At 47.3% G+C, this 27,069-nt stretch overlaps 2 protein-coding genes across 3 annotated transcripts in view; both read left to right on the top strand.

The window, feature by feature from the left end:
- The window catches only part of IREB2 (iron responsive element binding protein 2), a 47,390-nt gene extending 40,830 nt beyond the window's left edge, over positions 1–6,560 (top strand). Inside the window, exons 19-22 of the mRNA XM_060617464.3 lie at positions 1–88; positions 175–297; positions 2,262–2,447; positions 3,554–6,560. The exon at positions 1–88 is cut by the window's left edge and continues 60 nt beyond it. Of these exons, the coding sequence (XP_060473447.1) occupies positions 1–88; positions 175–297; positions 2,262–2,447; positions 3,554–3,664 (508 nt within the window). The 3' untranslated portion in view covers positions 3,665–6,560. The remainder of the gene's footprint in view (positions 89–174; positions 298–2,261; positions 2,448–3,553) is intronic.
- Positions 6,561–10,162: 3,602 nt separating this feature from the next.
- HYKK (hydroxylysine kinase) lies at positions 10,163–26,731 on the top strand. 2 transcript variants are annotated; one of them, XM_060617462.3, is made up of 5 exons: positions 10,163–10,311; positions 14,065–14,415; positions 15,456–15,595; positions 20,950–21,133; positions 25,130–26,731. In XM_060617462.3, exons 2-5 carry the CDS (start codon positions 14,070–14,072, stop codon positions 25,588–25,590), a joined length of 1,131 nt encoding a protein of 376 aa, XP_060473445.1. In that variant the 5' UTR covers positions 10,163–10,311; positions 14,065–14,069; the 3' UTR covers positions 25,591–26,731. The 2 variants fall into 2 exon arrangements, with proteins under 2 accessions (XP_060473445.1, XP_060473444.1); XM_060617461.2 differs by having other exon boundaries at positions 10,165–10,311; positions 14,047–14,415.
- The last annotated feature ends 338 nt before the right edge of the window (positions 26,732–27,069 follow it).

Raw genomic sequence — 27,069 nt, 5'->3', positions numbered from 1 at the left:
GAGAGGCACTTTTGCAAACATCAAGCTGTTCAATAAGTTCATTGGGAAACCGGCTCCCAAAACAGTTCATTTTCCATCGGGACAGACGGTAAGGACGTTTACAAAGCATCTAGGCAACTGCTTGCTAACTAGATCCGAATTTGTGTTACAGATTTTTGTGTTTGTTCTAAACAGCTAGATGTGTTTGAGGCGGCAGAGCTGTACCAGAAAGAAGGTGTCCCGCTGATTATTTTAGCAGGAAAGAAATATGGTTCAGGAAATTCAAGAGACTGGGCTGCCAAAGGACCATATTTGCTGGTATTGATTCTTACTTTTATCTTTTTTTTTTTTTTTTTTTTTAAGTTTATTTATTTATTTTTGAAGACAGAGTGCAAGCGGGGGAGAGACGGAGGGTGGGAGAATCCCAAGCAGGCTCTGAGCTGTCAGCACAGAGCCTGACGTGGGGCTTGAACCAATGAACCGTGAGATCATGACCTGTGCTGAAGTTGGACGCTTGACCAACTGAGCCACCCAGGCGCCCCTTAAGTTTTATTTTCTTAAACTTGAGTTTCAGATCTTCCCTTTTATCAGTAACATACTATCAAAGTATATTTTGCTCATTTGGATTTCTCATGCTTATTTGGATCTCATATTCATGGGGTTTTTTAAGTAATCACTTTGTACTCAACCTGGTTGCATTGTAATACTCCTGTATCAAGCTTACTGAAGAAGTCGGTGTGGTAGAGGGAAAGGAGATCCGGTCTGAAACTGGTGGGTGCTCTGTAACGGATTACGTGTGCCCACTGCTAGTTTACGGGCCCCCTTTCCATTTACAGACTCAGACAGTGGGCCAAGTGGCCCGGTTTTACTAGTAGGAGATGATGGCACCTGGCTGCCTGCCAGGAGGGCATTTCTCATGCACCTGTGTCTTTGCCGAAGCACAGATGGGGGTCCGCTGGAGAGGATGGTCCGGACAGGTGCTTTCTACCCGGCTCTCGCGCACAGAGGCGGGTCAGGACAGCCCTCATAGCTGTCATGGTCACGCGCACTTCATTCTTCTTGAATCTTTACTTTCCCCCCTAAAAATGTGAATACTCATAGTTGTAGGAATGAGCCCAATTGTCTTATCTTTCTGAGATACTAATTATAACTAATATGAATATTAATTATAAGCACAGGTTCCTTTTTTTCAGAAATCTTTTATCATCATTTTCTTTGTTGGAGGCTTTCCTCGTATTTGATCCTAGGCTGTCTCTTCGGTCAGACACTGAAACACTGATTACAAGCTGGGGGTGCGGGCTGGGTTTTGTCAGTTGTCGGGCCTTGGCATAGATGGTTGGATTCCTTGGGAGAGCCTCGTATGTCCGTACCTGCAGGTGTTCTCTCTGAGGCCAGTTTTCCCGAAGAAGGAGCAGCACTCTGGGCACAGACTTCCAGCTAATTCCCGTTTCTGATGCTGTTCTCACCCCTGCCCTGGTGCCCGGTGCCCCTCAGTCCAGGACACCTGTTCTCCACAGGGTGGCAGCAGCCACAGAGGGGTGGGAACTGTACTCCTCCTGTGTGGAAAGCCCCGGTGTACACAAGGTTCTTAAACAGATCCACGGGCTGTGATTGTGGCGTTCAAGCCACGGCGGCGAGGAGGAGGTCACGGCTGGGGGTGGGCATCCGTGAGGCGCTCCTTAGGAGGACAGCGGTGGAAAAGTTGGGCAACTTGGAGCTAGAGCCTCTCCGGCTTATTTTCTCCAGAGAATAGGTTTTTAGTTGTTGAAAATGGACTTGAGCCTTATCAATGTCACTCTCTAAATGTTACACTTGATGATTTCTGTGGTTTCAACGAGTCACTTACCTGTGACTTCTAAGCATGTTCAGAATTTACGCACCCGGTTTCCTTGTTGCTGTGGGGACGTCCTTGTGTAACCCTGTGTTCTAGGGGCCGTTTAAGAGCCAGTGCTGGGGAGCGTGCACGTGGGGTCTGCCAGGATCAAACAGACCCTCCTGAGCCCTGTCGGAGTCCCAGCAGCCGCCCCGCTGCAGGGCTCTCGCTCTGGTCGATGATGGCCGAGCTCAGCCCTGGAGAGGCAGAGGGGTGGGTAGAAGTTAGGGAGCTACTTAAAGAGACAGAAAAATCTGTAAATACTTTCATACATTACTGGCCTTTAGTATGCAGTGTTCGGTTAAGAAAGTTTCATAGGCTACAGGTAGAATTTTTTTCCCTTTAAAATGCTCCAAGAAGGCAATGTTCAAGAGATGATTGGAAGAAATAAAATGCACATTTGTTACAGGGTGTGAAAGCTGTTTTGGCTGAAAGTTATGAAAAAATTCACAAAGACCACTTGATTGGAGTTGGCATAGCTCCGCTTCAGTTCCTTCCGGGAGAAAATGCAGATTCCTTGGGCCTCTCTGGCAGAGAAACATTTTCTTTAACGTTTCCTGAAGAACTATCTCCTGGAGTTACGTTAAATATAAAGGTATCTCTAAGATCCTCAAGTATGTGAGTACATGGTGTATACGTAACTAGATGGTTGTAAATTGAATAAAAACAATCACTGTGTATTGAATACTAATGTCAGCATAAATTGTAGTTTAAGAAGACTGTTTCCTGTTTATTCAGACCCACGCTAATGTAGTTGGTACTCTATGAGGAAAAGTAGAAAGCACTAGACGGTCCAGAAAAAAAAAGAGACACACGGGCTTCCAGTTATACGTGCCCACTCCCTTTTCTTGGTTGTCCGCTCTTTCTGTCCTGATCTGTTTTTTTAATTGTTTTCAAGTTTGTTTATTTATTTTGAGAGAGAGTGTGTGAATGGGGATGGGGCAGAGAGAGAAGGAAAGAGAATCCCAAGCAGGCTCCTCACAGAGCAGAGCCTGACACGGGGCTTGAACTCATGAACCGTGAGATCATGACCTGAGCCAAAGTCAAGAGTCAGACGCTTAACGGAGCCACCCAGGTGCCCCTGTCCTGATCTGCTTTTAATCCAGGCTTATACGTGGCTGCAGGAGAAGCCAGAGTTGAGTGTTCAGGGTTAGAGAAACACAGACCTTACAAGTAAGAAAAAAAGAAAAGTGGCCGATGTAACATGCAACGAATATTTAATATAAAATGTCGATGAATGGGGCACCTGGGGGGGGTCAGTCAGTTAAGTAGCCATTCAAGTCATGATCTCGAGGCTTGTGAGTTCGAGCCCCGCGTCGGGCTCTGTGCTGACAGCTCGGAGCCTGGAGCCTGCTTCGGGTTCTGTGTCTCCCTCTCTCTCTGCCCCTCCCCTGCTCACATTCTGTTTCTGTCTCTCTCTCAAAAATAAAATAAACAGTAACATTTCTCGAGTTATAAGTCAAAATCTACGTCATTTGGGTGTTCTGGATGATACGGTAACTGTCATTTAGAAATATGGGTAAGATGACCTGATTTTCTACTTGGCCATGAAGCCCGTGGCTAGATATGTCAGGTCTTTTCCAGGCAGGAGGTTTCTCAGACAGAGTCTGGCAGGTATAGTCATTGAATGTGAGGACAGCTGGTCTGAGGGACACGGGGAAGGTTTCACCGCTCATACGAGATGTTTCTGTTTGTTTAAAGACAAGCACTGGAAAAGTATTCGGCGTGATTGCTTCGTTTGAAAATGATGTGGAAGTAACCTTATACAAACATGGAGGATTATTAAACTTTGTGGCACGAAAATTCTCATAGTATCTACTCAACACAGATACCTTTCCGAACTGGTAACTGCAAATACAAAAAGCCTTTTGTGCTGGATCCAGGAATCCTGGCCGTGGAGCCGCAGACGGTCCCGTGCGCTCCCCGATCTCACCGTGGGTGTAAATGATTATGAATCAACATAGTGACTGAAATGAAATCTTTCTGATTTTAAATAATATACGAATGGTGCTATTAACATTGCTAAAATCAACGTGTGAGGTGTGCTGTGGGAGAGGCTGTAAGTACGGGGGTATTTTATCAGACCATTTTGTAAATAAAGGCAGAATTTGAATTTGTGTTGAAGATTCTTATATGAATAACCTTCCTGAAGTTGTTTGTTTAGTTTTGCACCTACAAAACTGTGTACTACTGTTTGTTGGTTTAAGACCAGCGGGTTGAAATGTAAGAAGCCAGATTAGACTCTAAAATTGTGGAAATTGGAATCTGATCATAAATGGACTTTCAGATATATTAATTCCTTTTCAGAATTGAACTGGACATAGTTGGCATTCATGTTTGTACTATAAGCCAGGGTTCTCCTAGTCCCAGTCAAACCACAAGGGACAGAACCTGTCCCTGACCAGATCACCCTGTCCGGTGTTACCAAGGGTTCCTCCAGGCCCGGAGACAGAGCTGGTTGTATAGCATCACGTGTTACCGGCGAAAATACAGATCACATACCGTTCAGTAATTTGCTCCTGTGACCCTCTGGCCGGCCTCAGATGGTATTATATTAATTGGATTAGATTATTTCGCTCACTTCATGTGATACTGTTACTTCCTATAACCTATTATTTTAGGTATCATTAACCAAAATTCCACACTCTTGTAGTTGTTAAAGAGAACTTTACTTAATCGTTAAATGCTGAAATTATTTCCTCTAGACTTTTAAATTATCCACCCTAAATTATATGGTTGCTCAACTCTTAAGAATATTTTAAATGTTGGTTATTTCTTAATTATTTAAATTGGTTTTGTGTCTTTTTGAATCCTTATTTTATCTGGGATGCATGATTCTATTAATTATGTTTTTGTTTTAACCAAAGCTGACTATCAGGATAAAACACTTAAATTGTTGCTGTCTGAATATCCCGTTTTCTCTCTGTACGTGTCTGTTTGCCACAGCAAGTGTTCTGTCAACAAGACATTTGGCCACTTTTAAGAAAAATGTTGGGTAATTAATTCTAGAAAGTCCTATGCCTTTTTTTAAATTAAGAAACTGAACCTAGCAGGCGAAAGTTTAATTGTAGAGGTGTTTTTTTACATGGGGCTCTTCTTCTGACCCAGTGAGGCCGCTGGGGCTCGGGGGCGGCTCCTGTCAGACGGGAGGAGCCGTGTTAATAGGGTGCCGAAACCGCCAGGCCGGGTGTGACCATGGAGAGCTTTGCACACGAACAATCACACAGTCGAAATCTTTTCAAAATATTCTGCAGATTGTCTGTAGACAGTTACATGGACTGGAGTCCGACAGAATGATTTTTCTTCTTTATTTAAATTTTTATAACTGTTTTTCTTTGGTACTTTCATACTGTGTTCGTGATATTTTATTATGCCTGTGTATCTGTCGGTGCATGTGTTTTTAATTTACCTGAAAACATGAATTAGGAAGGGAGGGTTTACACGTCGAATGTTAAAGTACCTGTTACATGCTTGGAAGAAGTGGTGACTCCAGACCGTGGAGACACCTCTGTGTCATTTTTCAGCCGGGCTGTATCACGTAGCTGTGGGCAGAGGCCTGGATGTTATCGGCAGCAGCCGAGACACAAGGTCACGATGACACAGGTGGTCACTGTGAACCGAGCGGTCACTTTCCAGCCCGCCTAGTCCGGGCTCTCAGCCCCTCGCCAGCGTGCGGCGGGCAGAAGGCTCTGGAGCGCGGCCACCTTCAGCACAGAGTCCGGCTCTGCGCCCCGTGGTCCTGCCTCTGGCCACATCCTCTGTTGGCGAAGATGTGACATCTATTGGCTTTTGTTGTTTCATTTACCTCCTTTGTTGACTATCTCTGAGTAATTTTGTTTAAAAAAATGCACAGTGTTGTGGAAAGGAAGTATAATAGGCACACGAGAGCAGCAAATTAATGTTGTAAGTTAAAGTACAATTTCAAAGGTATTGCCAATAGCAGCATTGTTTTCATCTTTAAAAAAATGACGCCACCTGCCATTGCCATACTTCCTGCCTTCAGTGGTCGTTGTTCCTGTGCAGCAAAGTGCGTGGGGGTTCCCGTCCAGCCATGGAGTTGGCCATTATCACAGCTGGAAAGGTTCCAAGGTGACGGTGGTTGCTGTTACCTCTTTTGCCTCTAGGCTGACACTTGAATGAGAGGGATGCCAGTCGCCTCGGCGACTCAGTGTTTGCTGGGCAGCTGACCTCCTGGCTCCAAAGGCAGAGTGCACGTAGCTAAGAGGAAGCCAGAGCAGAGGGTGCCGGCACGTGGTGACCGTGTCGCGTGAATTCGCCTTCCCGGTGGTGGGTGACAGGATGACGCGACTCTAGGACCTGATGTCTTACTGTGGTTTTAAAAGACATCTGTCTTTTGCCTTTAGGTTTAGGAGAAGGTACTGAGATGCTGGGTGTCGACTCTGTCTTAGTTTGACTTGGAGTAATAAAGAGGGGGAGAGATTTAGGCTCTGTTAGTGGCTTTTTCCCCTGAAGTGTGATAGTGCCGATGTTTCTATCAATTTTACATATATGGCTATGAAACCACGTATCTCAAGTAACTATAAATCATTGTCTATTATTTAAAGCCAACAAAACAGTGTAACAGTTTTAAATTCAATAATGTTAAGTATTGTATAAAAATATATTGGAGGCAAAGTTCAGTTGATGACAATTGTGTATATGTTATTGATGCTGTAAATTATTTTTAATAAAGAAAATTGTATTATCACATCTCGTTATAAAATGTTTTGTGGTGATTAAAACTAAAACACCATAACTTAAATAGGATGGCATCCAGAAATTCCTCTTTGAGGATGTTCCCTAAGTGTTAGTCATTCCCAGTGTGGCTGCCAGAGCGTGAGCCACGGTCGTCCTTGTCCCTCTGTCCAGCCTTCCTTTCTAGTCTGGGGCCAAGGAGAATGAAAAGGTGACAAGTGTGCGGTGGGCATAGCCCGCCAGTGGGAACAATCGGTGAAGTTGAACTCGATCTGGGGGTTGTTCAACAGGTACATAAGTTCATGGGATCCCATTTTATACTTGAGAAGCCTGCACTCTGAATGGCAGCAGGATCCCTTCTACAGGTGACAGCCAGCTGGGCAACCTGCTCTTGAACATTCATGAGGTAGAGACTGTCCGCTGTGCTAAGCAACCCTGTCCTGTTGACTGAGTCTTGATATCAAGCTGAAAATGTAACTTAAACCTACCGATTCTGGTTCTCCCTGATTCGTCTATGCCTCATAAAGCACTTCATGTATAAAGTAAACATTAAATACATAGCAGTGAAGGAGTCGGACCTCTGCACATAACTTTCATGCTATACATCTTTCATTATGGAGGTATTTTATGTTAAAGTGAACGCTTGGGACTGAATTGGCGGTCTCATGCTATAAACTGTATTATAGGAGGAAATGGCTTTTTTTTTTTAATGTTTATTTTTCAGAGAGTGCAAGCAGGGCAGGGGCAGAGAGGAAGGGGGACAGAGAATCTGAAGCAGGTTCCAGGCTCTGAGCTGTCAGCACAGAGCCCACCGCGGGGCTCAAACCCACGAACCGTGAGATCGTGACCTGAGCCAAAGTCGGACCCTTAACAGACTGAACCACCCAGGTACCCCAGAAATGGCTTTCTCTTGATGCAGGATGGAGATGCTGTGTTTTCATCGGCTTCTATGTTAGGGTCAGCTGATGGTGACACCTCTTCCCTGTGCTGGCCGCTCGTTAGTGACCCGTGAATCAGGTCATCCAGAACTGGGAGCCAGGGCCATGGGCCTCTGTCCCGGAGCGATGTTTTGTAAATATGGTCAGCTGCCCACTGGTCTAAAAATACCTGCCCTTACACATGCACCCCCATGTTTATAGCAGCACTATCAACAATAGCTGAAGTATGGAAAGAGCCCAAATATCCATCGAGGGATGAACGGATAAAGATGTGGTATATATATACCATGGAGTATTACTTGGCAGTCAAAAAGAATGAAATCTTGCTATTTGCAACCACGTGGATGGAACTGGAGGGTATTGTGCTAAGCAAAATTAGTCGGAGAAAGACAAATATATGACTTCACTCATATGAGGACTTTAAGACAGAACAGATGAACATAAGGGAAGGGAAACAAAAATAATATAAAAACAGGGAGTGGGACAAAACAGAAGAGACTCAAATACGGAGAATAAACAGGGTTGCTGGAGGGGTGGTGGGAGGGGGGATGGGCTAAATGGGGAAGGGGCATTAAGGAATCTGCTCCTGAAATCATTGCTGCACTAGATGCTAACTAATTTGGATGTAAATTTTTAAAAATGAAAAAAAAAATGAAAAAAAATAAAAATAACCTGTCCTTGCTACCACTCTTAATATAGCAACCCAAGCGAGTGAGTCAACTTTATTAAGATCTGGTGTTCGGGAACCAAGATTGGCACATGATTAGAGATGTTCTGAAGATTCCAATTCAGCGTTCTGTGAAGTTTGCATTACAAAGGCTCATCCCACACAGGCACGGGCTGGCGGTTTGGATACTAGAGCACAAAGCGAGTCTCACAGTGTGCCTCTGTTGCCAGTTTCCACTTGCTGCCAGTCTAGGTTTTAAATTATAAATTAGTGTAGCTCCAGCCTATTTGTTTTGGTTTGGTGTGAGTTGTTTGATAATTTTTCAAAATACCAAACCGCTAGGCTTGTGTTCAGTGTACTTCAAAATTGGAACATGTATTGCAAAAGCAGCTGTATTACGTAATCCCCACAAAATGTGACTGTGTGGTGACGATTGTGGGGTCACTGAGTTTTGAGCATTTGTAACAACCTGCAATATACTGTAAAGAAAGTTTCATAAACGGCTATTATGTGTGACAGGACATCTTATGATACAAAATCGTGGCTGCAATCTCAGCCTACAGATTGTTCATTCTGTTCCTTCCAAGTTTTGATCACTGAACTCTAAGAGCCACTACGTAAGTGTCCCAGGTGGCCAGGTGGAGACGAAAAACATTGTTCATCCAATATTGACATGACATTTAGTAGACTGGTGGAGATTTTTACATTATGATATCCAGTACTGGCATTTTGAGGACAAACATGACTTGGCAGCATATATGAAAAGCCTTAGAAATGTTCATTCTCTTAGACCCAGTGATAGGACCGAGCAGGGTATTTCAAGGACATAAATGGAAATGCACAAAAGATTTATGTATGAGGATTTATTAAAGACAAAGATGCTCATTTAAAATGAAAGGGCGGGGGCACCTGCCTGGCTCAGTCCCTAGAGCATGCAACTTTTGATCCTGGGGTTGTGAGTTCAAGCCCCAAAATGAAAGGGCAAATGACAAAATAACAGTGTTTCTAAAGAAGACACTGTGGGTGGAAAGGAGGCCATTGTGGAGCTAGTAGCCCTGACTCTAAATCTGTCCCCATTTTCTGGCGGTTCAGTCTTCATCCCCATCCCTCATCCCACACGGGGTGGGGGCGGGGTGCTGTACCCGCCCAGGGCAGCGGTGCATTACCTGCACGGGGGATGCTGTAGGCGCACAGAGGAGAGGTGCTGTACCCAAAGTGGGGGTGCAGTACCTACACGGGGGAGGGGGGATGATGCTGTACCCGCACGGGGAGGGGTGCGGTACCCGCAGGGAGCAAGAGGGGGCATAGAACCACGGAGGCCGCGCCGCAGGCCAGAGCTCTGACCCACCGAAAAGTCCTGCCTGGCGCCCCCGACCACCGGGATCCCCACTCCGCGGGCACACGGCGGTTTCCTGCAGGGGATTCAGGCCCGACCTGGGCCCAGCCGCGGGAAGCCGGGGACCGCCCTCTCGCCCCCTCCATCTGCTGCTCGGCCCGCCGGCCTGGGAGCGAGTGCAAGTTGGAGCCGCGGCCCGAGTCCAGCCGGAGGTGAGGTCGGCGCGCGGCGGAGGGGCGCGTGGGCCCGCGGCACTAGGGAGGTAACTTCGGGCCGCGCGGGAACGGACTCCGGCGGCAGCTGGACGGAGGCCGAGGCGAGGGAAAGCAGATTACCCCGAAGTCTGGTGGAAACTGCGTTCTGAGCCGCGGAGGGACTCGACCCAACCGCGAGGTGCTCTTCCGGGGCAGAAAGGGGGCGGGGCGGAATCCACAAAAGCCAATCAGAAACAAGAGGTGCCGTTCTGTGAGAGGTAGACGGATTCTGAGTGGGGTCACCACCGAGGGAAGGCGGGACAGAGCTGCGGAGAGCCAATCCAGAAGCCGAATCTCGCGGGCCGGGGCGGTGCGGACGGCGGCCGAGCCTCGCCCCCCAGCACTCTGCGCTGACTGGCGGAGGGGGATCGCGAGGGGCCAATCAGAAGCCGGATCTCGCGGGCCGGGGCGTGGCGGACCCGCCCCCCAGCACTGTGTACTGACTGGCGGAGGGGGATGGCGAGGCGCCAATCAGAAGTTGGGGTTTGCAGGCTCGCGCCGGCCGGGGCCGACTCCGGACTGCTGGGTGCGGGTCAGCTGTGTCCTCTCGGGACCCGGGGTCGCTGCGGGTGAGCCGACCGGGGAGAGCAGGGGTCTGGGCCGAGCCACCGGCCTGGGGGTGCACTGGGGGCTCCGGGGGCCCCCTGGCGGAGGGGCGGGGTCCGCGGCTGCAGCCCCTTCCTCCTCGTCCCCTCCGCGTCCTCGGCGCCCCCCCCCCCCCCCCACCAGTCCCCTGCCGCAGCGGGAAGACCACCGGAATCCCCGGCGGCGCGCTGTGGGGCTGGGCTGGGAGCTGGGGTGCAGACCTGCACGGGGCCTGGCGCGAGGACAGCGCAGAAGGAATCGGAGGGGGTGTGTGCAGGGCGCGCTGGGGTAACGTCTGGAGAGGAGGAAAAATGCAGAATAACTCCCCTGTTTCGTCCGGAATTTCAAAATCTCATGTAGTTTTAAAGCTCAAATGCAGTGTGGTAGGATATATTGGTTCCCAGAGGTTTCAGGTGCAAAGATTAAGTTTCGAAACCCCATTCAGGAGTTTTTACAACATCTTTAGTGAACAAAATCTGAAAGCAAATATTCTGGTCCGAAAGTAAACATGAGAAGTGATTAGCAAGACCGTAGGAACTATAACAGGTGGTGGAAACTGAGCAGCTGGGGCAGGCTTGGAGGTGGGAGAAATCAGTGCGGGAAAGAGGGTCGAGGAAGGCGGGGAGGCGGAGGGGAATGGCATGTTAGACGAATATTCCTGTTATCGCTGGAGTCATCAGGCAACAGTGTTGGGCTGAGGCAGGAAGGGGTCACATCCTGTGTGTGCCTCCCTGAATTTTACCTCGCTGTCCTCACTGCGGTGGGCTGGGCTTTGGGTTTCATAGATCTGAAGTGATTGCACACTAACAGGCGTATGGTGATTTGGGGACTCTGAGAAAGCTCTAAGACGCCCCTTCAACCCTCTTCCTAGCCAGTTTCTCACACAGGCTTTTTTTTTTTTTTTTTTTTTTTCATGTAAATTTACATTTGGTGAGATTCACAGATCTTACGCTCACTTAAGTTTTAAACTAAGTTTTGACAAATGTATACACCCATGTAACCAAAGCACAGTAAAAATATAGACATTTTCCTCCAGAAAGTTTTCTCCTGCCACCTCCCTGCCAGAAGCAACAGCTTCTTATTTCTATCAATAAGAGCTAACTGTTCATGAGATTCTTTTTATATGACACTACATCCCTTGAACAAGTCGGAATCGTGCCCTAAAATGCAACCTACCCCAATATGTTATTAATTATTTACAACTTAGTACGAAGGGAGGATTGAAATAAAACTATTTTATAAAAAGAGGGGAGTGAGGATACAAGGGCCCTAACTACTTGGCCCTTGAAGTGTGTTCAGAAGCCCCACATCGCTGTATCTGTGTCACTAGATGCTTTGGGGGTGCTGGGCGTGTGAGCAGAGGGCCGGGTCACCAAGGAGAAGAAAACACTCTCCCCCATCCTGTCTGCCCAAGTCATACTCAGTAGCTCAGTTCAGATCCCTATTGTCAAGAATGTCTTCCTCAGGCTGTATCAGTTCTCTCTCCTCCGAATCTCTATCATATATTAATTTCACACACCATTTTAGAGACTCAGTTGTAACTTCATTTTACGTAACTGCCCATAATTTTTTTTTTAGAATTTAAAGGATTTCTTTTTTTTTAATTTTTTAAAAATGTTTATTGATTTTTTTTTTTTTTAATTTTTTTTCAACGTTTTTTACTTATTTTTGGGACAGAGAGAGACAGAGCATGAACGGGGGAGGGGCAGAGAGAGAGGGAGACACAGAATCGGAAACAGGCTCCAGGCTCCGAGCCATCAGCCCAGAGCCTGACGCGGGGCTCGAACTCACGGACCGCGAGATCGTGACCTGGCCGAAGTCGGACGCTTAACCGACTGCGCCACCCAGGCGCCCCATGATTTTTGAGAGAGAGAGAGAGAGAGAGAGAGAGAGAGAGAATGAACGGGAGAAGGGCAGAGAGAGAGGGAGACACAGAATCTGAAGCAGGCTCCAGGCTCTGAGCTGTCAGCACAGAGCACGATGTGGGGCTCGAACCCACAAACTATATCATGACCTGAGCCAAAGCTGGCTACTTAACCGACTGAGCCACCTAGGGATCCCAGGATTTTTTTTTTTTTTTAAGTTTTATTTATTTATTTTGAGACAGACAGAGACATTGAGAGTTGGGGAGCGGCAGAGAGAGAGGGAAGGAGGGAGAATCCCAACCAGGTCCAAACTGTCAGCACAGTGCTTGATGTGGGGCTCAAACTCATGAAACGTAAGATCATGACCTGAGCCAGAATCAGGATTGGACAGTCAACCGACAGCCACCCAGTTGCCCCTAGATTTTATTTTATTTTTTAAGTAAAAAAATTTTTTTAATGTTTATTTATTTTTGAGAGAGACAGAGTGCAAGCAGGGGAGGGGCAGAGAGAGAGAGGGAAACACAGAATCCAAAGCAGGCACCTGGGTCTGAACTGTCAGCACAGAGCCCGAAGCGGGGCTGGAACCCAACAGACCGTGAGATCGGGACCTGAGCGGAAGTCTGACGCTTAACAGACTGAGCCACCCAGGCGCCCCCACTCTAGATTTTATTTTTAAGTGATCTCTACTCACCTCCCCCCTCAACGTGGGGCTCAAACCTATAACCCCGAGATCAAGAGTCACACGCGCCACTGACAGAGCCAGCCGGGTGCCCCACGTAACATTTTTATTTCAAGCTCTTATTCCTCTTAGCCGTAGAAAATGTATTCTTTACGAGTTAAGGTAAATGGAGTCATTCAGTGTTAATTCAGACACGTCAGGTTTGTACTTAACCCAGGGTTTCTTTGGCACCCTCCGTTTATTACTTACTGCCTTATAACCTGCTGTTTTGAATAGCTCTTAAGTTTTTTATTGTTCAGATATTTGTAAGCCAGAGTTAACGTTTCTGGGGTTACAGAGCCCTCTAGGCGCGCTTTCACATGGCCACCTGTGCCTCCCATGATGCTCTGCGCGCCAGCCCACACTTGCGTACCGGGAGCATGCGTGGTAAGCTGGAGGGTGAGCCTTAGAATTCAAAGTGGGGCTAGGAGAGTAAGACCACCGTGTTTCAGTTTATATTTTAGCCCCAAACTGATGGCAACATAGTCAAAGGGACAAAACCCTGGCTTAGGAGTGTCAAGAGCCGAGTCCTTACTGTCACATCGTATGTCACTTTGGGTGAGGCCTCTCGCCTCCCAGGACCCAAATCTCCCCATAAATAAAGTGGGGGAGCAGAGCAGGAATTGGATGAGGTGATACCAGGCGCTTTCCTCATCTGTATTCTGTCCCTGGAAACATACCTTCTGTTTGCAAGGTGAGTTTAAAAGTAATTTGTGGTGCAAGGAAATTTATTCACCTGCCAAAACGCCCACTTCTTTATCTCATTTGCTGATGTGATTTTTAACTTTATGAGTGAAAATTAATAATAAGAACTATATTGGAGCACCTGGGTGACTCAGTCGGTTAAGCGTCCGACTTTGGCTCAGGTCATGATCTCACGGTTTGTGGGTTCAAGCCCCGCGTCGGGCTCTGTGCTGACAGCTCGGAGCCTGGAGCCTGCTTCGGATTCTGTGTCTCCCTGTCTCTCTGCCCCTCCCCTGCTCACACTCTGTTTCTCTCTCTCTCAAAAATAAATAAACATCAAAATAAAAATTTTTTAAATAATAAGAACTATAGAATCAATATTGAGCAACATTATTGGTCTGTCTTAAGAAACATCACTTCATTAGATATATTCATTATATGTCTCTTTCTAGTTTTTTTGTTTTCTCTAGACATAATGTCACGTGGAGATGATCTTCAGTCACAGGCTCTCACCAAGCCCGCTTTCAGTGAAACCCAAGCCTCTGCATTAGTGGAATCGGTATTTGGGTTAAAAGTTTCCAAGATCCAGCCACTTCCTAGCTACGATGACCAAAACTTTCACGTATGCGTTTCAAGAACCAAAGACACTACAGATGGCCCGACTGAGTATGTCCTCAAAATAAGCAACACTGAGTCGAGCAAAACTCCAGAGCTGATTGAAGTTCAGAGTCACATCATCATGTTTCTGAGAGCCGCTGGGTTCCCAACAGCCTCTGTGTGTCGCACTAAAGGAGACAACCTAACCTCTCTTGTGTCCATAGGTAAAAAATTACCATGTCACTCGTCATCGCCTGTGCACGTACATTACTGCATTTTGGCTACAGGTGGGAATATCAAGAACAGGCTTATAGCTCCCAGTGTGGATGTGGTTATTTGTTCAGTGGCTGGGGGAGGCCACAGCATCACCCGAGTGCAGATCAGGGGCTCTGGTTCCGGAGTGGTTAGGGCTGGGATCTGGTGTAACTCCTCCCCTTAGGAAGGACTTGATGGATGAGGCACTAAGGACACGTGGAGTTAGGGGAAATTGTTTTTAACAGAAAAATAATGAAAGATTTTTATTCATCAGACCAGCTGTGTATCTTGGTGCTGTGGTGTGGAAGAAAGAACACAGGACTAGAAATCAGGGATTTTAGATCCCAGCTCTGTCATTTCTGTGTATATAACCTGGGACCCACTGCTTGATATTCCTACGACTGGAGTCCTCGTCTGTGAGACTCTGGCCCATTTCCCTCTAATTTTGCCAAAATTCTAAGCTGAACCTGTAGAGTTCTCTAAGCAGCAGCCTGAAATCAGCTCAGCCCTGGAATTTGTTAAAGGTTAAATCTTGACCATTATTTCCCTCTTATACAATCACCCATTCTGTCATAATCTGCATGGCTCCAAACAAGTGAGGCCCCATCCAGGCCCCGACACACAGGCTTTCCCCCCCGTTTGCCCCTGAAGAAGCCTCTGAAACTGTCATTTCTCTATATCACACTTTCCTCAATTATAAACTTATGAAAACATGTTTTAGGTCCATTTGCCAGACCAGGCAATTTATGTTTAGTGCCAAGGCCGGCAAAGCTGGGGCTGGAGCACTGCTGGTGTGTAAGTGCCTGGTTCTGGGGCTGTGAGGTTTGTTTGTTCTGTTTGCACTGATCTGCTCAGTCCTGCTTCATAAAATCCTGCTGGCTGGTTTTAGGTTAGCTCATGCATTTCTCTTCTTCTGTGATTTCTGTTATTCTCTATGATAATAATTACAAAGCCAGAAAGTCCATTTTCTGGAGAATAGTTGACAGGATATAACCTTCCATCCCTCTAGATAGTGGCTCCGAAATCGCAAGCTACTTGGTGAGGCTGCTGACTTACCTCCCAGGAAGGCCTATAGCTGAGATTCCCATCAGCCCCCAGCTACTGTATGAAATTGGAAGGCTAGCTGGCAAATTGGATAAGACACTGGAGGTAAGATTTGGGGTTTTATCTTATTTATAAGAATTTTTTGTTTAGTTTTGATTTTTTTTTTTTTAAGATAGAGAGCACAAGTGAGGGAGGGGCAGAGAGAGAGAGAGGGAGACACAGAATCTGAAGCAGGCTCCAGGCTCTGAGCTGTCAGCACAGGGCCTGACACAGGGCTCAAACTCATGAACTGTGAGATCATGACCTGAGCCAAAGTCGGATGCTTAACCAACTGAGCCACCCAGGTGCCCCTAGTTTTGATTTATTTTACTTAAAAGATAGACCCAGTGTCAGACTCCCTTTTTATGTGTGGTGCCTCCTAAGGTTTGTGATGAAGGAAATAGGGTCTTAGATGCATGAATTTTATGACAGTAAGGCTCCTTTCTGCCCAGGTCTGTGAAATCTCCCCTGACCTTTTCTCTTCCCGTGCTGTGCATAATTGACCACTTCCTTCTCTTGCTACTTCTGAACTTGGACATCCTTCTATCACTGTACTTATTGGGCTATGTTCCAGTCAGCTAGTGCTGTGTAACAAGTCATCCCCAAACTTACTGGCTTGAAACAATAATGACTTATTTGTCATGTTTCCATGGGTTGACTGAGTGGATCTCCTGCTCTATGTGGTATTGATTGGGGTCACTCATGCAGCTGTACCCAGCTGGGAGCTCAGTCCTCCATGGGGCCTCTGCTTGTCACATGGTGTCTCATCCTTCAGGATGGCTGAGCGTCTTTACAACATGGCTGCTGGTTTCCGAGAGAGTGCTCCGAGGGGACAAATCCCAGTTCACAGACAATGTTCAATAACATTGAGCCTGTTATTGAGTTATTGAGACAGTTTGAATCACGCTAGCTAGTGCCCCATTGGCCAAAGCAAGTGACGTGTCTAATCCCAAAGTCAACTGGGAGAAGCTACATAGGGTGTGAATAAAGGAAGCATGATTCATAGGGGACATCAGAACAACAGTCTACCACATATGGTATCGTAATTATTGCATATTTGCACTTCCTGTTACATGTGGTTCATGGGAAGCAGTGAGCTTCTCTTTTTATTATTATTGTTAGAGAGAGAGAGAGCACACGTGAGCAGGGGGTGGGGCAGAGAGAGAGAGAGAGAGAGAAGAAGAGAGAGAGAATCCCAAGCAGGGTCCATGCTTAGTACGCAGCCCAACGCAGGGCTCTATCCTATGACGCTGGGATCATGACCTGAGCTGAAATCAGTCAGACACTCAACCGACTGAGCCACGCAGACGCCCCAGAAGCAGTGAGCTTCTTAAGAGATGGTTTATGCTTTAATTGTTTTTTTTTAAATTTTTTTTAATGTTTATTTATTTTTGAGGTAGGGGGTGGGCAGAGAGACAGGGAGACACAGAATCCGAAGCAGGCTCCAGGCTCCGAGCTGTCAGCCCAGAGCCCGACGTGGGGCTCGAACCCAGAACCACGGGATCATGACCTGAGCCGAAGTCGGACACTCAACCGACTGAACCACCAAGATGCCTCTGGTTTATGCCTTAGTCATCTTTTTCCCTTGCTGTCTAACAGTGTGAAACACATAGCAGGTATTCAAGGAGGACTGGATTAAAAAAAAAAAGAAGCAATTTATGAGCTGGTTCTTTAAAGTTAGGAACCCATCAGTCAGAGAAGAAGGAGGGAGGGCTTTCTAGCTAGAGGAAAGAGCATGCGAACAGCCATGCCAGTACAATGATCATGTTCCAGAACTTCTGGTAATTCGTTATGCTTGGAATACAGGGGTTAAGCCTGAGGGAGACAGAAGATAAAGTTGGAGGGGCGCCTGGGTGGCGCAGTCGGTTAAGCGTCCGACTTCGGCCAGGTCACGATCTCGCGGTCCGTGAGTTCGAGCCCTGCGTCGGGCTCTGGGCTGACGGCTCGGAGCCTGGAGCCTGTTTCCGATTCTGTGTCTCCCTCTCTCTCTGCCCCTCCCCCGTTCATGCTCTGTCTCTCTCTGTCCCAAAAAATAAATAAAAAACGTTGAAAAAAAAAAAAAAAAAAAAAAAAAGAAGATAAAGTTGGAAACATCCCGTGGTCAGATTATAAGATACCTCAGCATATACGATACTGAGGAGCTTAGGGACTTTGGAGGGTTTTTAAACAGGCAAAGATTTCTAGTTTATAGCACTCTGTGGATCAGTGTGGTGGATGGATTGGCAGAAAGCCAGAATGGAGGCAGGGAGTGCATCTAGGAAGCTAATGAATAATCAGATAAACGCGGATTGAGAGCTTGAAGGTCTCCTCAAGCTTGAAGGAAAGGTTCAAGATATATTTTGGAGACAGAGCCAAGTTGGTGATTGATTTAATGTGAAGCCTGTGGGAGAGGGAGGGGCTGAGCGAGACGTGGGTTCGCACCTGTGTCTGCTGGGTCACAGCCCCGCGCACAAGTAGGCAGCATTCTCCCCTGACATCAGTCACGAGGTGGCCTTTGTAGCCCGGAGCAGAGGACAGGAGGGATGAAGAGGGGGAGAACTAGGAGAACTATCAGAGATGGGGGCTGGTGGGTGCTGAGATCTGTGCCGGCAAAGGCTTCTTGCCGTAGACGAAGCAGAGCAGCCTCCACTGAGCTCACCTTGTGCCCCTCTTGTGGCTACTGTGGTCAGCCTGCCCGAGTCACTCCTTGCTTCTGCCCACAGTTTCTTTCCATCCGGCTGGTGCTTTAGCAAGAAGAGTAAGGTGGAGACTTAGCAGGAGCTAAGAGATGGGACGGGGCTGGGAACACCCCAACAATAAGACTTAGGGGATTTTTATGCCCTCTGTCCCAGAGACTTGATATTTACAATCTCCTGAGACTGAGTGGAAAAAATTCTTGGCTGCTTTATGCCCACAGCCTCTATATTACAAGTCCTTCTTGCAAGCAGTGTGTACATGGGTCTTGCTATTTTATCCAGTCTAACCATCTGTGCCCTTCAGTCGGGATGTTTCCATTTAATGCAGTAGTGATGAAACCCTCAGGAGCTCGGCGTGGCGCACCGAGGAGCCAGGAGAGAAAGCCCAGAGAAGTCGGGCGCGTTGGCTGCAACATTCATGTTCAACAAACCTTTGCTGAGCACCCGCTACGTGTGAGGTCTTGATTTGTTTCGCGTCTTAGTTTATCGGAGACGATTGGGAGGCTGGTGTTGATACTCTGATTTCACCGTCAAGGAAACAGATCCGAGATGTTAAGTGGCAGAGCCTGTTGAAACCCAGCCGTGTGTGACTGACTCCTGGCCTGGATTCCGGGTGGTCTCCCGCTTCTCCTGCCGGAGCCGAGAGGGCCTCCTGTGGGCTGCATGGCTAACAGTGCCGCCGTTTTAGGAGCCGACTCAGAGCCTTCCCGAGTGGACCGTTGCTCCATTGGAAGCCCGGCAAGAGTGTTATATTTTACTTTCTTTAAAAATGAAAGTTAGAGGGGCGCCTGGGGGGGCTCAGTCAGTTGGGCGTCCAACTCTTGGTTTCGGCTCAGGTCATGATCTCATGGCTCGTGGATTCGAGCCCCACGTCAGGTTCCAAGCTGACAGCACAGAGCCTGCTTGGGATTCTCTCTCTCTCCTCTTTCTCTCTGCCCTTCCCATGCTTGCACTTCTCTCTCTCTCTCTCTCTCTCTCTCTCTCTCTCTCTCTCAAAATAAATAAACTTAAAAAAATGAAAGTAAGAAATATGCATGGTTGAAATTTCACACAGTACTGAAAGGCATAAAATGAACATTTTTTTCTCTTCCCTATCATCTCCATTCTTAGTTCCAGTTCTACCCCCTAGAAGGCACAGCTTCTAACAGTGTTTTAGTGCTTACTATGCAGAGTATTTTTGTGATCTGCAGTGGCACTTAACACACCAGTGGTCAGGAATTCAAAACCCTGTCATGTGAGGACTCACGGAAGGAACCAGAAAGGTTGACTCTGCAGAAGAGAAGGCTCTGAGGGGGAGGAGCCCTGTCCGGGAGTACATGGAAGACAGTCATGTGGGAGAAGCACTGACCGTGTTCCAGACGGCCCCAGACGGCCCAGCGAGACCCCACGGCAGGGACACTGTTGGCACGGATGTCCCAGTGACAGCCCACGGCAGGGACGCTATTGCTGAGACAGTTTAGCTCAGCAGAAGGAAGAGGGCAGAACCGTTCAAGGGTAAAAAGTACCTCCTGTGCGAGGTATTGAAACCGAGGCTACTTCAAGGATGTGGTGGCGAAAGCGGGGACATCAGGGGAAGGATTTGGAACCCCAGGGCTCGAGAGTGGACGTTAGAATGAATTTAGAGGGACATTTTTAAAGAAATAGAATACAATGGAGAAACACCAGAATATCTCACACATAGTAGTCTATGTATTGTTTATGGACTTTTTTTCCCCTCTCTATGTGTTGGCAGTATCCTGGGTTGTCATGTAAAGTGTATTTCTCACAGGAGAAACACTATTCCACCGGTGATCCCCCCACTCTGGGACAGGTCAGCCCTCCCTCAGCCCCCCACTAGTAACTCATTATCCTGCTCCAAACCTCAGTTTCCCCTTTTGTGCAACGATGGTCAAAGCCATTTCAAACCTCAGATAGAGTGGTCAAAATCTAAAGGCCCTGGCAGTTCTAGAATTTTCTATTGTAAGAATGCTCATTTATTCGGCAAATACTGCTTGAGCAGTGTCTTTTGTGCACCAGGCACCGTTCCAGGCGTGGGGACCAAGCACAAAACTCCTCTCTGTGGAGCTTACGTTCTAGGGAGGACAGGCAGGCGCGAGGGTGGAGTATGGTGGATGTTAGCAATACGTGCCGCACCTTAAGAAGAAAAAACAAGCAGAGAAGAGGGATCTGAAGCATCGGAGAGAGGGCTGAGATTTTAGATGGAGTGGTCAGGGTGCCTTCCACAGAAGGTGGTTTTTGAGTAAGGAGCTGGTAGCAATGGAGACCCTGGACCAACGGAGGTCTGGGCAAGAGTATCCCACGAGGAGGGAACAGCACACGCAGAGGCCGCGAGGTGGAGCCGTGCTTGGCGTGTTCTCCAACCGCAGGGAGGCCAGGGTGGTTGGAGGACAGTCAGCAAGAGCAGCAGAAGGTGAAGTCAGAGAGGTGATGAGGGGCCGGCAGGTCATGTGGGGAGAATAGGCTTCTCTGTATCCACCTCTGGCCCTGCCGTAGGCTGTGGCTAATCGCTGACACACCATCATGGGCGCGAAGCGAGATGGGCACGTGCCCTCAGAGCTACAAGGTCCTGTGCAAATATGCAGTCATTGTTTTGTGGGGGGATTAAATGGGGCGAGTTGGTGAGTGTGGAGCCCCTCCCGTGTGCTCCTGGGACCAGCACTGGGGTGGGGGGGGTGGGTTGTGGAGCTCGAGGTAGCGGTCGCTCCGACTGTCCAGACTCTAAAGAGTTTCTTGCCTTTGATTTAGAAATTCCATCACCCAAAGTTAAGTTGCCTTCGTCGAGAAAACTTCATTTGGAATCTGAAAAACGTTCCTCTTCTAGAGAAGTACCTGTATGCCTTGGGCCAGAGCCGAAACCGAGAGATCGTCACACAGGTCATTCAGCTGTTCAAGGGCGAGGTCCTGACCAAGTTAGGTGATTTTCGAGAATGTGAGTATTCCTCTGATCGAATAAGTATTTGTTTTTTTTTTTTGCTATTTATATTATTTATCTTTAAAGTTTATCTTGTTTAATTATTTTTTTAATGTTTATTCATTTTTGAGAGAGAGGGAGACAGCATGAGCAGGGGAGGGGCAGAGAGAGAGGGAGACAGAGCATGAGCAGGGGAGGGGGAGGGGCAGAGAGAGAGGGAGACACAGAATCGGAAGCAGGCTTTAGGCTCTGAGCTGTCAGCACAGAGCCCGACGCGGGGCTCGAACCCACGAACTGCGAGATCAGGACCTGAGCCGAAGTCTGACGCTTAACCGACGAGCCACCCAGGCGCCCCTGCAACCTGCGTTTCTTATTCAGTGTTGTCTCTGGATTGACCCACTTGACACCTGCAGTTCAGTTCATTTAGTTCACCGTTGTTAACTGCCGAATAGTATTCCAGAGTATGTACGTACCACCATTTATTTCAATGTACTGTAATTTTTACTTAGTTATTTTTGAGGGAGGGTGAGTGTGAGCAGGGGAGGGGCCGAGCGAGAGGAGAGAGGCTCGACACTGTCAGCTCAGAGCCCGACGCGGGGCTCCATCTCCTGAACCGTGAGATCACGGCCTGAACCAAAATCGAGACGCCGAACCAACTGAGCCACCAGGCTCCCCGAACATACTGTAATTTTTTTAGCCTGGTTTGTTCTTTCGTTAATAGAATTTTGTGTGGGTTCCCTTTTTTTTTTTCTGCTACATCACGGGGCTCTGGTGAGCACGCTAGTCCATATCTCCTCATAGACACGGAGAACAGTTTCTCTAGGGTGTAACCAGCCTCTTGACTGAGCGTGAAGCCTTAGTCAAAGGACAAGAAAGTAAGGGGCATTTCTAGCAAGCCTAACCTAGGCAGTACGTGTCCCTTGTGGCCTCTGCTTGGGCTGCGTTAACAAAGTACCAGGGGGCGTAGACAACAGAAATTTATTTCTCACCGTCCTGGAGGCTGGAAATCTGAGGTGCCGTCATGGGCAGTTTGTTTCCTGGCTCACAGCCACCTTTTCTCTGTGTCAAGCATGCTCTGTGGCGTCTCTTCTTATCAGGGCATAAATCCCATCATGAGGCCCCCACCCTCATGACCTCATCTCACCCCTGTCAACGTCCTGAAGACCCCATCTCCAAATACCACCACACTGGGGGGTAGGGCTTCAACATGTGAATTGTTGGGGCGGCGGGGCAGTCACATTTCAATCCATAGCGTTTACTTTATGTAAACATAATGCAAGGGGGTGGGGCGCCTGTGTGTCTCAGTCAGTTAAACATCTGACTCTTGATCTCAGCACAGGTCTTGATCTCAGGGTCATGAGTTCAAGCCCCATGATGGGCTCCATGCTGGGCGTGCAGCCTACTTAAAAAAAAGTCAAACACGCAATGCAAGGTGGTAGCAAGAAAACAGAGTTGATTTGCCCTCAAATCTGTCCCCACAACTCATATTTGTCTCATTTAAATGTACCCACCACTCACTAGCTGGTCTGACCACAACCCTAGGACTTGGCAGCCTTGACTTTGTTCTTTCTCTCACGCCTCACATCCGATCAAATTCTACCAGCTCTAACTTCAAATGTGCCCCATTTTTACCTACTTTACCCCACCTTAACTACTACCACTTGTTCCAGGCTACCCTCATTTCTCATCTGGATTACTGAGTGTGTGACGTCATGGGTCCTGGGGTAGGACTGCTGGGTCATAGGACATGTCTATATGCAGCTTTACGAGATAATGTCAAACTGTTTTCCAAAGTGGTTGTATGTCGACTTTATGCTACTGCCGGCAGAGGATGAAAGTTTTCATGGCTCTACACCCTTGGTATCATCAGATGTTTTACTTTTCGCCCATCTGATATGAATGTAATGATTTTTTTTTTTTTTTAGGTAGGTTCCATGCCCAATGTGGGGCTTGAACTCACGACCCAAGATCAAGAGTCGCAGGCTCTACGAACTAAGCCACCCAGGCACCCCTGTGATGATTTCCTGTTGGGGTTTTACTATACATTTCCCTATTTATTGGCCGTTTGGGTAAACCCTTTTGTGAAGTGTCTATGCAAGTCTTTTGCCAGTTTTTCTACTGGGATTTTTTTCTCATTGATTTCTGGATACAAATCCTTCAGTGGTTATATGTGTTACAAATATTTTGTCCCATTCTGTTGCCTTTTCACTTTCTTTATGATATATTTTGATGAACAATCTTTAATTTATTGGTTTCAAATACATCAATCTTTTACTCTATGGTTAGTGTTGTGTGTCTTGTGTAGAAATTTTTCTCTACCCTGTGGTCATGAAGATATTCTCCTATATGATCTTACTAAAATGTCATAGCTTTTGCATTTCATAATAGGTTTATAAATCATCAGGAATTTACATATGGTGTGAATTTTCCCCATGGCTGATATTTTTTTCCACCAACATTTATTAAAAAGCCATCTTTGGGGCACCTGGGTGGCTTGGTCGGTTAAGTGTCTGACTTCGGCTCAGGTCATGATCTCACGGTCCATGAGTTCGAGCCCCGTGTCGGGCTCTGTGCTGACAGCTCAGAGCCTGGAGCCTGTTTCAGATTGTGTCTCTCTCTCTCTCTGCCCCTCCCCTGTTCATGCTCTGTCTCAAAAATAAATAAACGTTTTTAAAAAAAAAATCCATCTTTCTGGGGCACCTGGGTGGCTCAATTGGTTAAGTATCTGACTTCTGCTCAGGTCATGATGTCATGGTTCATGAGCTTGAGCCCTGCATGGGGTGATCATGAGCCCCGTTTTGGGTAAACACGAGCCCTGCCTCAGGTGAGTCCCGCTTCTCTCTCTCTCTCTCTCTCTGCCCCTCACTCACTTGCACCCTTTCTCTCTCTTTCTCTCAAAAAAAGCGCCATCTTTCCTCTCTTTGTTTTGCAGTACACCTCTGCTATAAACTAAATGTTTTGGGGCTCCATTTTATTCCCCTGTTCTATTTGCCTGGGTCTCCTCCCATACCACACTGTGTATCAGCTATGCAAGGCTATGCTGCAGTAACAAATAGCCCCCAACTCATGTGGACTACAAAAACAAAGGTTTAGTTCTAACTCAGGCTGCATGCCTATCATGGGTTGGCTACAGTTCTGTTCTACTATTCTCACTTTGGGATTTAGATGGATGGGATTGTCACCAATTGGACTATTGCTATAGTATGGGGAGCAAGAATGTAGGGCACTGTACACTGGCCCTTAAATCTCTGCCCTAAAGTGACATCACTTCTGTTCATATGTCAATGACCAAAAAGTCACATGGCCATACACCGACATCTTGAGGAGCAGGGAAGTGCAACTCAGCGCATTCCTGGAAGGAACATGAACTGTGAGATCGTGACCTCGTGACCTGAGCCAAAATCAAGAGTCAGACGCTTAACCAACTGAGCCATCCAGGTGCCCCGTCATAAGAAATTTTTTTGGAAATCCTAAGTTAAAATAGACACATCTAGTTCATTCTAGGACTCTTGGTGGCGGCTTCTCCTCCTCCTCCTCGCTTTCCCCGCCCCCTTCTTCTTCTCCAATATTGTTTAATCTCTCCACCCAATGTGGGGCTTCAACTCACAACCCCAAGATCAAGAGTTGCATGCTCTACTGACTGAGCCATCCAGGCACCCCTAGACTCCTCTTATAATAATACAAACATACATGTATTCTTTTTAAACATTTCTGGTTTGGGGTGGTTCTGCCTGTCCCTTTGCGCTAACAGTCAGAACCAGGTGTTCGCAGTGACTATAACCTCCATCGTCTGGCCTTGTACTGATCAGAAGCAAAGGCAAGTTCAACCACCGAATTTAGCTGCTTTTTTCCTTTTCAGAGGAAATTAGTTTATTTCAGGGAAAATAGGATTCAGCTCTACCTCTGACTGCTCATCGCATTGCTTGAGTGGCCATGCCCGAGAAAGGAGAAGTGGGAAGAATGAACTGGGGGTTAAATACCTGTTTTCACGTGGCTTAATGTTTCTCCTTTCAGGTGTCAATCACGGAGACCTTAATGACCATAACATTTTAGTGGAGGCCATCAAGTCAGCCCCTGAAGGTGCCACGTATCACGTGTCTGGGATTTTAGACTTCGGTGACATGAGCTACGGCTACTATGTGTTTGAGGTGGCCATCACCATCATGTACATGATGATTGAGAGCAAGAGTCCCCTACACGTGGGAGGCCACGTCCTTGCCGGATTTGAGAGCGTCATCCCACTGACACCTGTGGAGAGGGGCGCCTTGTTCCTCCTCGTGTGCGGTCGCTTTTGTCAGTCACTCGTCATAGCTGCACACTCTTGCCAGCTACACCCGGAGAACAAAGAATATCTCATGATCACTGCCAAAACTGGGTGGAAGCACCTGCAGCAGATGTTCGACATGGGCCAGGAAGCTGTAGAAGAAATCTGGTTTCAAACTGCCAGGTCCTACGACTCTGGGATCGCCATGTGACTAGGCGAAATTTCACATTAGCTTGGATGGTGAAGAACCCAGAAGGACCAAATCTAATTCTATGAAGGATTTCCCTGCACAGCGAAAAATGAATTGATAGAACTGATCGGTGCACATGAACCCTCCGAGCACTCTCACAACCACTTTTTAAATCTAAGAAAGTGCCCCCTGAGCAAGCGTGTCTTTCTGTGGGTCTCGCTTGCCTCATGTATAAAACACAGAGTGATGTTTTGACTCAGTCAATCTCTCAAGGTGTATGTATTCCAGCCCCAAGATCAATGACTGTTTTACACTTTGAAAGGAACACAAATGTAGACATGTTCACGCACTTTAAATTACCGAGTGCAGCACAGAGGCCTCACTGTCATATCACCAATTCTGCGAAGACTTCTCCTATTGCTCTGTGTCTCTAGAACCCTGTACTGTCTTTTCCATGGCACATCACTCGGTATCACAGATGATGGCTGCGTAGTCATGTGGCCCAAGAGCTATTTGAGGGCAGAGACTGTGAAACAATTTTTTGTCTCCCGTCTTTTTTTCTTTTGCACCCGATACGGTGCTTTCCCACGGTTTCAAAAAATATTTGCAAAATTCATGTATGCTAAAAGAAAGGTTGGAGGAGATAAGGCAGCGACTAAGATGCCTTAGGAGGAAACAGAGATGGTGTTCCTGAGAAAAAGTCTGCATTTGAGAGGACGCTTGAAGCTGGAACTCTAGAGATCGATGCTGGAAGATACCGGACCTGCAAGGAGGTGAGAGGACACGCAGGCAGGGCCATGACTCCCGAGGCACAAATACAACGGTCAGTTTTCGACTGATACTAAGAGAGTCTCTAAGATGTCCCCCAAACCTGTCTCATTTGTGGCTCTTTACATATGAAAATGTGATGTTGGTGGGGCGCCTGGAGGGCTCAGTCAGTTGAGCGTCCGACTTTGGCTCAGGTCATGAGGGTTCGAGCCCCGTGTCGGGCTCTGTGCTGACGCCTGGCGCCTGCTTTGGATTCTGTGTCTCTCTCTTTCTCTCTGCCCCTCCCCGACTCATGCTCTGTCTCACTCTCAAAAATGATTAAAAAAACATTAAAAAAAAAAGGGAAAATGTGATGTTGGTGAACAGTGGCTCACTGTATACTTGATGTTAATGATACCACTGTTTCCTTCACTGATTTCTCTGCACTTCTCCTTCAGTGTGATTTATTAAGTGTCTGTTTACTTATTCTTGTGGGTCTAACTATCCGTTCTCTAAGACGACTCAAGTCTACAACCCTTGCCATGCAAACCCCCGTTCAATAGCTGTCCCTTTCAGTCTATATGAATAGCTGTTGCTTCCCTGCCTCTGCAGTCGCCCTATTAGTGTGTAGTTGATAGGGGTTTATCCCCTACCATTCCGGAGATTACAAGGGTTCTAGAAGCTTTGTGCCAGAACCTGGACGAAGACTAAATCTGTATTTCTTACTATGTCATATTATTTTACATGCATTAT

The sequence above is a fragment of the Panthera onca genome, chromosome B3 (assembly GCF_046562875.1).
Source record: "Panthera onca isolate mPanOnc1 chromosome B3, mPanOnc1 haplotype 2, whole genome shotgun sequence".
Lineage (NCBI taxonomy): Eukaryota > Metazoa > Chordata > Mammalia > Carnivora > Felidae > Panthera > Panthera onca.
This window is presented reverse-complemented; position numbering and strand designations above follow the sequence as displayed.